Source organism: Eurypyga helias, unplaced genomic scaffold (assembly GCF_000690775.1).
Source record: "Eurypyga helias isolate BGI_N326 unplaced genomic scaffold, ASM69077v1 scaffold3505, whole genome shotgun sequence".
In the NCBI taxonomy this organism is placed as follows: domain Eukaryota; kingdom Metazoa; phylum Chordata; class Aves; order Eurypygiformes; family Eurypygidae; genus Eurypyga; species Eurypyga helias.
In genome coordinates this window covers 62,231-75,487 of record NW_010253239.1, presented here as the reverse complement: position 1 = coordinate 75,487, position 13,257 = coordinate 62,231, and the positions used below count along the sequence as shown (strand labels likewise).

The 13,257-nt window shown below is 39.0% G+C and overlaps 1 protein-coding gene across 1 annotated transcript in view; it reads right to left on the bottom strand.

Annotated features, from left to right (window-relative positions):
• The window catches only part of LOC104510363 (von Willebrand factor D and EGF domain-containing protein-like), a gene marked incomplete at its 3' end in the record, with an annotated part of 95,753 nt that overhangs the window by 28,038 nt on the left and 54,458 nt on the right, over positions 1–13,257 (bottom strand). The window contains exons 14-16 of the mRNA XM_010152591.1: positions 12,441–12,660; positions 4,299–4,451; positions 2,671–2,835 (exon numbers count right to left, since the gene is read on the bottom strand). Coding sequence (XP_010150893.1) covers positions 2,671–2,835; positions 4,299–4,451; positions 12,441–12,660 — 538 coding nt within the window. The remainder of the gene's footprint in view (positions 1–2,670; positions 2,836–4,298; positions 4,452–12,440; positions 12,661–13,257) is intronic.

The following is a 13,257-nucleotide window of genomic DNA, read 5'->3' as shown; positions in this document are numbered from 1 at the left end:
TATACGAAACTCCATACCAGTTTTGATACTGGTGATGTTTTTCCTTAAGACTACTCTGATGTACTTCAAAACCAATTGCAACAAAGTCCAGTTGATTCAAACTTGTACAAACTACTGGCATAAACCACGTAAAACAGACAAGTGAGGACAGAATGAGACCCTGCATTGTTGGCAGAGCAGGTAAATATAGCTCAGAAACTTATTTGTGGAGTTACATAGTTTGCAGTAAGTGAAGTACATCAAAAGATTAATACCTATCACATATCAAATGCTGAGGAAATGATATTTTGTTGATTATAAATCAAAATTGAAGGACTTTTAGGTGCAGATCATCAAACACTGTCTTAGGAAACAATTTTCTTCTAGCATATTTTTTCACTTCAGTAGACTACAAAGGCAGTTGGGTAATTTTTGTGGCATCTGTATAAAAAAATACTTATCCTTTAATCCTTAAATCACAACAACTGAGTATAACTTCATGTCAGAAGCATCCAATAAAAGTACAAAGTAGGGATTAGCAAGAGTATTTTTAGATTAAAATTACTGGAATTAGAGTGAAGTGGCACATAATCTCAGTACCTTTACAAGCAGTGTAGCAAGCTGAAAAGGATTTGTTCTGTTCCATTTGAAGACTGATAGCATAAGTTACAGGGGAGAGAAGGTATTATTCTAACAGGGAGGATGTCACAATAATCATAATCCATAACCGTACATAAATTTAATTGAAAGTTCATTCTTTTTTGTCTGCTATCTTTTAATCTTCAAAGCTCTACAATATTTCTGCTTAAACTAGCAAAGCACATGAGAAAGTAAGTTAAACTGATCATTTTCATCATAAATTATGACACTCGTACAGCTTCAGCAATTGCTTTCATTTCTAAATATTAAAACAAATGACTACTCTCATTTAACCTTGAGGCACAAGATTCTCATAGTTTATATTGTGATATAATTCACATGAATGAATATAAGGTTCTGGTGGAACAAAAAACAATTCCTCTTCATTCCTTTTCCAAACTGCTCAACTGGGTTGCATGACCACATTCGCAGCATGAAGTCCCAGACTCAGTTTTCATATTTGTGAAGAAAAAGAAAAGCAACTCCCCAGCCTCTGATATACAACATGCTATTGAAAGAACCATGTACTGGGTTCAGGTGCTGATACTTGGGATATTTCCTAAATCTTGCCTGGAGCTGTGTATGACAGGTATGAATCACAGTAAATGACAACCAGTGTCCATACTTCCCTTTTTTAGAACATACACAGATTTATTGGTTAATGTTTATATAAGTGTGTCTGATTTACCATACCCATATCTACAGCTGTAGACCATCTGTTCTAACCAACAGCATTTAAATGACCTTTGAGGTGTACAATGTATATCCCAATATCCCATTAATGACAAGGTGCAGCTTGGAGAAATAACGGAAATGTTATTTATATGCTCAGTGATTTTTTTTTTTTTTTTTTACTCAACTACTTTTACAGCTTTGCCAAGTTATAGAAGAGTCAATAGCTGACTTAGTGACTGACAAACTAAGTAATACATTGCACATAGTCATTGCTAGAGAAAAAGAAAGTTGGGTTTATTTTTGTGACCTTTAGATTCACAGAACTGGGTAAAATCAATTTATAGTTCAAAGAGATTGGATGATGCCTACACTAAGTAAAATTGCTTCTGCTTTGATAGTGTGCATTAAAATATAACACTAAGGTAACAGTCATTGATTTGGATACAGAACAGGGAGTTAAGGTGGGTTTCTCAAGTGTAGGATGTTGGGGAATAATTGGACAGGTTTCAAGCCAGTCTGTCTTGAATACTTAAGAAAAAGGTTTAGAAAAAAACCAAGGAATCTAACCTAGTAACTACTGTTATTAAGGAATAAACATGAGCTCTCTTGGCAAATCACTCTGTGCAGTAAAAAGGGGACAACTGCTCAGACTGTCCCTGGAGAACCATACATTGAATTATGAGAATTTCATTGAGAGAGAGCAGGTTCGGATAACTGATGAGTGGTTGCTATGCTATTGCCACTTTCTGCCTGAGGTCAGGACCCAGCTTTTCTTTTATCACAGCAGAAGACCTCTTCTAATGATCAGTCCTCGGAGATTAATGGGACGAGCTGAGTTTCAGAGTTCCCTGAGGAAGATTATTGCTCAGGCTACGAACAATACTATTGAAATGCTTTCATTATCTGTTGCCATTAGTTGTTGGCATAGTTGTTCTTACATGACACTTTGTTTATCATCATCTTCCAGGTCAACTTGGAGAAAAGAGGCCTTGCAGCAAAAGAATTAGGAAAAAAGGAAAGCGGGTTGACACTGGCATGTGTCATGTTCTGATCTTACTGAGGAGGAAACAGGTTTTGAAATCCTGTGCCAGTGCTGTGGCAGAAACACAGATGTGGTGATTCATACCACCTAGTAAGTCCTGTAGTGAAGAATTCTCCCTAGTGGCAAATGAGGTGTTTAATCTGTTGAATTTTGACTCACAGAGCCAGGTATTCCTGTAAAAAGACCTGCTAGCTGCTCATCAGGTAAGAGTGAAAGAAGAAAGCTGTCAGTGTTTGATTATAAAGTACATTGTATGGTAATGCCACACTAGTTCTTATCTACTTACAGCCTTTGTATGCAGAACCTTTTTTAAAACTCTAAAAATGAGAAAATACCTGGTCTGGGGACTTTGGTACAGATTCGGCCATTTCCAAAAAACCCTGCTGGACATCGGCCACAGACGTATCCGATGTAAGGGGGTTTCCGATCAAAACATAACACTCCAGGAAAACATGGCCTGTTGGCACAGGTAGTAATGTGCAACAGTGGTGCTGCATGGCCTGAAAAAGAAGGAAATTCAGGCATGTTTATCTACAATTTCTCAAATCAAATGCATATATAAAATTAAGCAGTGACTGCCTGAGCCCAGCTAAAGCTTTATAACTGCTTTTATTCTTTTAAAGTCTAATTAATGCAGAATGTTCCCAAACCTTGAGCCAAACATGAGAATGTCCTGTAGGCACAGTGTAACAGAACAGCTGTTTCTCATTAAGGCAAGATTTATTAGTCTGCTAATCACATGTTTTCAAGTTTATTACTCAAAGTTGGTTTGATCATGGATATTTTTATCCATTTACCATGGATGATATAGAAACTGTAATTTTCAGCATAAGTGAAAGAGCAACCAAGTGAGAAACGGTATTATTCAGACATTTTTTTAGTCTTTTATAATTGGAAGGTAATCAGCAAACCTCACAAGACATATATCTTACTTTTAAAAATACACTGTCAGGTACATAACTTTCTGATCTAGAAATTCTCCTTAATGTGTCCAACTTTCTGTGACAGGAGACTACTTCAATTATTTTAAAACTATGTGAAGAATTTAACACTCCAGTAGTATATAATATTTTATCACTTATGATGTCACTGGATAGCAAGTGTATATGAACTGCCTGTGAAGTATCTAACAGTGTCAAGACAGAGAACAGATGATGAATAAAATCTTAATGATGGCTGTAGATCTTTTTTAATTGCCTCCAGTGAGGTCTCCATCATGATTCTCCAGTATTTTCAGAATTATTCTTACACCTTGCCTCCGACATTATAATGGATATGTGTAAGAGGCAAGTTCTGGCCTGGTACAGATATAAAAAAAGGTGAGAAAAAAATAATCTTTTCTCTTACATATGGCCCTGCACAACAGATGTGCCCAGTTGCAATTTTTCTGCTCCCTGCTTTCACTAGAAAATCAACTAAACATGCGCCACTCAGTACATCAGGGCCAACATCAGCATCGTGGAGGCGCACCCCCCGGTTGCAGAGGGCTGTAGTGCTCCGCGTCTGCGGAAAGCAGCTCCCGCAGCCACATTCATACTTCAGGAGTAGATCTTCGCTTGAGGTCAAAGCTCAGCCTTAATTCAGTGACCGCCTGTCCGGTGCAGAAATAAAATATCAGCGTCACTTGGGGATGGCGAGTTGGCATAAGCTGTCACTCTTATCATCTTGCTTTCCATTGATCACTAAGATTTGGAGTGATTTTGCTCTACCTCAGAAGCGATGCAATTTCTGGTTCAGCCTGACCACTCTGATTGCTGTTGATGTAATGGCTCTCTTCCCATGTAAAATTGTGTAGCAGCAATCCAGTCTGGTGTGTGGAGGGGAGTTTTGATTTTTAACTCTATCTTTCTACAGTAAACTATAAACAGCTAGTTTATGTTTACTGTTAAGATGGTAAAATATATGACTTCTGAATATGTAAACTGCAGCAACTGAAAAAGATTTCATACCCTCCTATACCTACCATGTCTGTCACTCATGCTAGAATCCTTAATTACAGGAGAATCCTTTGCCTCTAAGGACTGCAGTAGCTGTTTAACCTCGGTCTTGTTCAAATCACCTTCGCCATTGCCTTTTTCAATGCTTAAAGCTTTCGTAACGTCAGCAGCAAGCACAGCTGTGAAAAGAAAGCAGGGAGACAAGGAAACAAGGTGTTAGAGCTTAGCTGTGATTGATGATAAAAAGCCACAGCAACAGCAAATCAGATAACCTGACATAAGTTTATTCTGGAAGCCAACCATCAAGCAAATACAGGCAAATCGGGTGAGTCAGCTGCTGACATGCAGCAAAGCTTCATCACAAATATAGAAAAAATTACTGTGCCCAAACTCACTGAACTTTGCTTATCTGAGCGACATACTTAATATGCCCAGTGATCTTTTATTGAGCTAAGGGCGGCAAGGAGGCCTTCGGTATGCAGGTGTTAGACAGCACTGCTGCTTGGATACAAATGCTGTACTACACACTGGGACCGGTGCTCTGTGGGATTCCTGGCTCCCCGGGAAAGCTGCTGTCTGACACCACGTTGTGCACGTTCATTGGTTTCGGTTAGTCCAGCTGCAAACTTTATAAGTGTCAGAATATCTGTGCAAAGCATAGATGCTTGTAAAGAGGAAAATGGATTGGTGGAGGGTTTAAAAAATATTGATTTCTGCACAGTTTTACGATAATTTCTTGAATGAATTAGGGGTTGTAAAGTCTTTGTGGACCTTATGTGTATGTGTAAGGTCTATATGTCTGTGTAAGGTCTATATGTTGTGAGTTAAAAAACTATTGCCCTGGGTCTCCTGGATATTCTGTGTTCTTAATAAATCCTGAGATTATGACTCTTTACATATTTTAAATGGGACAATGAGCTATAGCCCACTCTAACAGCCATAAAGTTACTTTAGTTTGCTCCTCTTTCCTCCCAGAAGCTTTTATGCTTGCTTCAGTAAGGGTAGTAAGAGTAGGTATGTTAAGTCTGTATAACAGGACCAAAAAGAATGGTTTCTATCCTATTTTGGGTGGACAAGTAAGCCCTCAGGTTTATTCCTTCTAATGAATGTACATTTTGGAAATAGAGGGATCTTTCTGTAATTAAAAGAAAATACAGAAGAAACGTCTTTTATGGTATGTTTCAAAAAAGGGCATTATTTTTTATATCCTTCCTTCATTAGTCAAATTAGCTACAAAAATGTGCGTCAGTTGAAACAGATGTGAAATCACTTTGAAATAACGAATGTGGCCAAAAAATACAGCAAAAAAAACATTCTGTACAGACATTTGGCAATATGATTGAAGGGATATTTGGTAAATCTGGCAAAGGCAGTCCTGGTGGTGCCAGGATCCTGCAGTTGCAACTGAATCTTTTGCATCAGATAGGTTTGGGTTTTTCTTGGGTTTTTTTTTTTTTCCTTTTGGTAGTCAATATAAGGAAAAGTTTAGACCTTCAAAGTTAATATTTGTAACATTTGTTTCTTTGTAAAAACAACCAACCAAAGGCAAAACACTTCAAGTGTTGGTTTCTCTCCTGTCCAACCAAATGTTATTTTTAGAGAAAACTTGTGTGTCTATCACTGGAACAAGCAGAGTATGAGTAGAGCAATCCCACGTGCTGGAAGGTCCCATCAGAGTACAAACTCACTGTATCTGCTCTGCTAATTTTGGCCCAACAGCAAATCCTGAGCAGGTATAAAATTGTTCCTGCCATTTTCCTTCACTAGATGGGACCTGTGGCATGACTTTACGCCAAGCATGAGCTCAGCAGCTGTGGATTGCATCCTCTAATAGAAGCATACCTTGGAAACAAAGGTGTATTGAAGGTTTTGCACATGGACCTTCTTCCTCTTACTCTACGTCATGTTTACACAGTGTTTGCCCCAAACAAAAATAATCCTGGAGTTACTCCCCAAGTACTTGTTCATAGATGGTATATTTAGGAGCAAAACAGTGGAGAACATGTCCTTGGCAAACTATCAAGCTGGCATCTGGAAAATACTTCTTTTATATGCTGCAGTGTTCATTCTAATCAAAATGAAACTAAACTGCAGTGAAAAATAGCAAATAGAGACCAATTTGCAATTATCTATATTAATATAACTTGACAATAGTCTGCTTTGTATATTTAAAGGTGCATACTTGAGTGGTAAAATATTCGAGTAAGGATAATAGTAGTAGAATTGGACCCATTTTTCCCCATCTATGAAAGTAAATCATGCAAAATGCTTACATTTGCAAATTTTACCATTTCCCTCCATCCCACTGGGGCAACTTCCACATGCATATGATCCAAAGGTATTCACACAAGACACTCCAGGAAAACAAAGGTTCTCTTCACATTCATTCCTGTCTTCCTGACAAGTAAGCCCTGTGGCAAAACAAAGGGGAGGTTAATAATCAAGAAAGATTCCCTGTTTATTCCTCAGCTCAAATGTTGAAGCAGACTAAGGCTTACTTCTCAGCTGTAAACTCATTACAGGGTACGTCACTCATGTTAGTGCCAAATTCCCCACTGTCTCACTTAAACCTGCTTTTATCACACTGTTTATTACTGTCGTTATTGGCACCAGAAGTGCTGAACTTGAGACTACTGCTCATAGAAAACTGTGCATGTTAAATAAATTATTTCCCCTGCATTTCGCATCTTTGCCACCGCTTTTGCTGTCTTGTTTATGTGAGATCCTTGTCATATACTGAAGAAGCCAATGAGTGTCACCATTTTGGCTTTAGGATGCAGAGAGCCATGTGCTGACCTATTGTGCTTTTCATTTCTGTGTGAACCTCACAAGGGCTTATTGTGAACCAGCCTGATAGAGTCTGGTGGTAGGTAAACCTTACAAAATGATAATTTTTCAAAAAAACCCTTTTTTTCTATTTAAAATTGAAATTTGAAGAGATGTTCTGAAAATGTCTCTGAGCCACAGTGCTGGTGTTCAGAAGATAAGCTGCTGTAGGATCTGAACCCAAAACAACGTGTCTTGGCTATTGCTGACTCTGGAAATGGGGTTTTAAAAATCCCTTGAAGCAACTGATATTCAGATTCACAGCTCTGGATGATTTAATGGATACCTATAGGGGAAGGTGACCCAAAAGTTAAAATTATTATCTGAACAGCAAATGATGCAGACTAATCACGTATAATGCTGTTAAAATCTCCCTCAGGCTTCAGGTATGCGTGCTGCGCTCTCTGTGCACTTGAGAAAACTTGCTTGGCTATTGCTAGTCACCAGAATATGCAGCCCTGACAGCAGGTCGTAAACTAGCCCACACCACTTCTATTAAGCCGTGCCCTTTGTTCCTTGTAGGAGTACCCAGAGAGATTGGGACAGCTTCTGGAGAGTCCATGTACCTGCTTCAAGACATACCACAAGGTATAGAATGCCTTGTTCTGTATCAGATATCCAGTTTTATCATAAAAGAAGATTTAAGGATAAAAGGATATTTTTTTTTCCTTCAAAAAATAAATTTGTCACAGTGGAATGAAGTACAGGATGATAAAAACAGAACATTATTATTCATGTCCCACAACATAATCTCTCATTGCTTCAGCATTTCAGAGATCTTCCACTACTTCTTTCAAGTTAAAATAACATCTCCATGTAAAAAACCCAACTGAAATCTGTATTGATTGAGCTGCCTTAAAAAAGCTGGCAACTTCACCTTCTCATGCCTGCTTTGTCTTGTGGAAAACAAAGAACAGCAGCGCAAAAGCCACGTCCCTTTTCTGTTGCCATCTCGAGCTAAGTTTTCCTGGTTTTGCATGCCTCTTACTTCTTCCATTTGAGTTGGATATAACATAGTATAGCGGGGCTTAACTTACTTTTATTCCTCGCCTGTTATATTTTGGGTTACTATTTCTATTGTATAATTTAATCAGCACGTTTCAGTCTCCTTTTCTCTGATTCTGCTTTCTGATGACGCATTGGGTAATTATTAGACATCACATTATGGAAAATTTTGAATGAATTACCCTCTGATTAGATTAGTAATTATTTTCTTTCTCAGAATATCATATAAAGACTAAACATGATGCCACAGACAATGAAAGTAGAAATGAAGATCAACAGCCATTCTTCTCCCTCCGACATACCCTCTTTTTGCTGCAAAGCACTGTCTTTAAAAATCTCAAAGATGAGAGCATTACAAAAAGCATAGGAACACAATATGTAACAAACTAAATTTTAAAATCCACTTGACTGAATTTTGTAATGTAAAGGTGGAACTATGCTAGCGCTTTGTTTCACTGAGAGTTTTGATTTCAAACAGTATCTGATCAATTTGGGTGTAATGATAATCCAGCTGAGTCTGAGGACAAATGTTTGCAAAGTCTGAAATTTGGCTGAAGGTTGCTGAAGACACAGCAGAAATGGGCAGAAAACTGTCCGTACCAAAAAGCGTCAATTATTCTGTTTGCATGACCTCTGGTGCACTGCAACACAAGGGAGTCTCAATTCTCTTGGCAGCACTACAGTACAAATAAAAATAATAAGAATAAAAGATGTTCAAGTTGCAAGGTTGAAACATCTGTTTCTGTGCCAGCTCTATTTCTCCATCCCTGCATGGGAAATTGGCTGAGAAGATAAAGTCCTTTCATGCCTCAAGAGCAGCTGCCCACCTACAGATGCAGAGAAAAACTTTTTTACTGTATTCACATTAAGTTTACTCTAAAGGAACAGGCAATCTCTTTAGGGATTCTATGGCTATAATACACAACGAATAAATCTTTTCTCTTTTTTTTTTTCAGTTTCCTGAAAAGTAAGATGGAATTATAACTCTGTCTTCCTCCATGCCCCAATTTTACATTAATCGATGGTACACAGGTGAAGAAAGAAGGGGTTTGTGATTGAGATCCAATTTTCAAGGATGAGTACTGTTCTCAGGTGGGTGATGTTCCTGCTTTCAATTATCAAAAGAAGAAACAACAGGAATCCTTCTTATCTTGTTAATAGTGTTGAAGAAAAATGAATGGGCTTTGTACACTCGATGGGATAAACGCATGCAAGTCTTTAGAAATTTAAAGTAGTAATAATTCTGGAGTCATCCATCTCTCTGATTTTCCAATGGCTTCTCTTGCTGCCTTATTCCCATTCCTACATTATAACCTTAGATTGCCTGAGATACACCGATGCACGTGGATTCCTACCGCTTAGCAACGCACTCTGTTCCCTGTGCTGCTGCTTCCCGTGCAGTGGCATTTGGGAAGCTCTCAAAAGAGTTAACTTTTTGTTTCCACTACCTGTTCACTGTCATTTGTAAAGATTTGATGGTGAAGTGGTGCTGTCACTTGAGCAGTATAGCATTGCCTTCTCATTAGATTATTGATGGTTTTCTGGGGAATTGAGACATAAACACAGCATCAAGGATGAGCTTTTATTGTTGTCACAGAACCTGCCCTGAAGTAAAATCACCTACTTCCCAGCTGGCTTTCAGCTCCACTTGCTTATAATTTTTCACCTTCTATTAAAACTCTGAGATGTATTTGTGTTTCACTCAATCATATCTTGTTGTTGTTGCTGCTTGTGTTTTAGCATTTTAAGCCAGGGAAATACAAAAACAAACAAGCAAAAAAAACCACCAAACCCTCATTTATTCAACCTGGCAAGAATTAAGGGTTCAGAAAAACCTGGTGTTCCTCTGCACATCGAGGTGTCCTGTGACATTGTCTCTAGCATCTGCTGTATATTGCTTTCAAGCTGTTAAGTGTTGGGTGTTTCATTCTTTACTGTTTGTGTAAGAATGAGAACCACGTTTCAGAATATGCCCCATGTGAATTTATAAACAATGCATTGCAATTGTGGCAGACTATTTTATGCGAAATAATAGAGCTTGATTTCACTCCATCTATATGCAATACCGCATAAAGTGAGAAGGGCAGCAGTGTGAAAGTGGGGCGGAGATCAAACAACAGGAGCAGGTCCACTGAAGTGGACTCATGGAATTATATTGCTTTTTTTAATTTAATCCATCTCCTTACAGACAACGAAGAGTTGTTCTCGTATATTTCTAGTGTTTAACCCATTACAGTCAAATTTCCCTGTGATCATAGGAATGTGTTTCCCCCCCCTTCCTCCCCCCACCCAGGGGGTTCGAGACGTTCTTTATACATTAGTTTGGTTTGGAGTTTTCTATATTTTCATCAAACTTTCATTTTCTGGCTTCGGTCTCCATGCTTAGGCTTGTGTGTTTCTGCAGCAGTAGAGTCTTGTGGCACAGACACTTTTGATAGCAGCAAGGCTTTGAGTATTTGGTAACATTGCCTGAATTCAATCCTATCCAGGTGTCATGGATCTTTTAGGCCAGTTTTTCTGAACTTCTGTTTTGGAATGATTTTATTTTTCATTTATGCTGGAATTTTATAGGTAATGAAATTTGACTTGTAAACCCACATGACCAGAGCAAAGAGGGTTTCATGCACTGCTGAAAGGCAGAAAGGGTACCTCGCTGCCTGCCTGTATGAGCCCACTGGGTAAAATCTGTTCATTGGTTTTGTTTAAAAGTGAGTTTCTTCTGTATATACACGCTATAAGCAGTAATATAATTATGTGCACTTGGTGTTACTTCTACTTGATTTTTCAAACCTATAGCATTGCACAGCAGCCAACATTATGGGTTTCATGAATTCATTCATGATTCTGTATGTGAACAGAGTAGGGTTTTTGACAGGTTCGAGGCCTGAAACCTGAGCTCAGCTTAAGGTGTTTTTTTTCTTACTCTGCTTTTGAAATGACTCTCCTCTGAGAGATGTTCTGACAGTTTCAGTTAGCGCCTTTCACTTGCAGGAGACTAATTTGACTCTGACAAGAATGGATAGCTACACAATGTCTTTACTTTCCAAAGACTGCGCAGTGACCGGGATGAGTGAGTGGCTGGGGTTTTAACTGGCCCTTTGTCTGCAAAGCTAAGCAAGAGCCAGGTTTAGAAATCCTGTTCAAGTCCTGTATGTGCACATTTGCCTTGTACCCCTGAAGAGTGGAGCTGCAAATGAAAAGACCACAACTTCTGTGAAACTCCAGGAAAAGGCATGTTTTGGCCAAAGTGAAAATCTGTTCTGTTGGAAGAGAGCAGTGTTAGGAGCAGCAGGAGCCTGGGGCCGAGCTTGGAGGGGGTGCTAGGCACTCTGTGAGACCCAACAGCCACTCAGCTCAGCAAAGCCCCAGAAGCTTAATGCAGCAGAGCGCCCAACGGTTGGAGCTGCCGGTTCCAGTCTGCAGAACACGGGCGAGTTCTCCACATGTTGTCACAAGTGTTTTTTCATGTGTGTGAATCATTCACAGATGTCCCGAGTGCAGTGGAGCTGACTATAAATTGCACGATAGGTACTAACATGTTCTCTCCTCATCTGTGTTATCTCTTAGGTGCTTCTCTGTCCCATCACATTTCAGGTTTTCCTGTTTGCACTCTATGTCTTGTATCCACCTCTTCGGCCTCACTGTATTCTGTTCTCCAAATCTTCCTCTTCATACTTTTCATTCTGCTTTTCTAAAAGAATCTTGTGTTGCTGCAGTGATCATTCCTCTTCCCTGCATTCCTTAAAAATCATACTGTGGCCAGCCCTGAACAGTGTAAAAAGTTAGATTTGTTCCATCAGCATGCTGAGTAACAGAATGCACTTGTGGTTTTCTAATGCTTAAATTTAGAGAAGCTTCAAGTTGGGACTAAAGGACAATTTATTTATACGTTTTCCATATCTATTTCTCCTTCCAAACCCAGAAAAAGTATTAATTCATAGTTCTTTCTTTGCCATAGTTTAGTAAAATCCCACAGAGTTCAAAAGGGTCCTCTTGTCCTCCTCAAATGTTTGCCTCTTCTCTCTTCTGCTCCATCTTCCCTTAGCTCATCTCATGGACAGACAAATCCATGGGAAATAAACAGGTGGACAGTGAGACCAGGGATATTCCCAGCCTCTTTGAGTGATCATTTCAGGACCACAGAGCTCCAGGTCATTTTTCCTTCCTTGAGCATGGATAAATAGATAGCTGGGTTTGCCCACTTTCTATGTCTAGTGCTACGTCATGGGAGCAGAAGAGGAGGCTTGTCTCGGCCATTTGACAGATGCTGCACTCAAAAAGTGCTGTAGCACAGTATCTCTCTAGTTAAATCAGAGATGGAAACAGTGCGGTGTTACCTCCCAAACCAGGGGGACATTTACAGAAGTAGCTATCCACACTGTCCGTGCATGTTCCGCTGCCGCAGGGGTTTGATTTGCAGTCGTTAATATCTGCCTGGCAAAATTCTCCATCAAATCCATTTGGACATAAGCACAGGTATTCTCCAAGGCCAGGAGGGAATTTAATATTGGTAACACATGTTCCACCATTGAGGCAGCTGCAGGGCTTCACTCCAACCTGAGGAAGGCAAAAGGCAGTTGTGGTAAGATTCCTCCAATAATCATACCTGAGAGGTGTATAGTTACCCTTTAGGAAGGGACAGATTTACAGTACAAACATGTTATCTAGTAGTATGAAAACTTCCTGCTACCAATTTCCTTTGTCTAGATAGATGGCTTCATACTCAGCGTATTTATTTGACTGAAAGCTTGACTTTAAAGGGATTTTTTTTTTTCCCATCATTTAGGGCATATTCTAACTTGTAAGAAAAAAAAATCAATTTGCTATAACAGCAGTTTTTACATAGTATCTGAGGGCAGAATTTGCTCCTTATTCTTCAAAGAAGAAATGAAAAATCTTTTCTCTTTGTGTGCCTGCCTACCTCCTTATAGTTTCACATTACAGACAGCTCCCAGGCAGGAACATGATTGTGGAATTCCTTAGCTAGTCTCTCTCTTTAGGCAAGATAAGTCCATAGTTTTATTTTACGTATGTACAAGAAGAGCATTTCAACAGATTCAAACCTCTGTATTATCTCACTTACTTAAACATAGGTCTAGTTTAAAATGTTTCCATTAAAACCATACATAGAATCCCACTTTCCTTTGGCTGTGT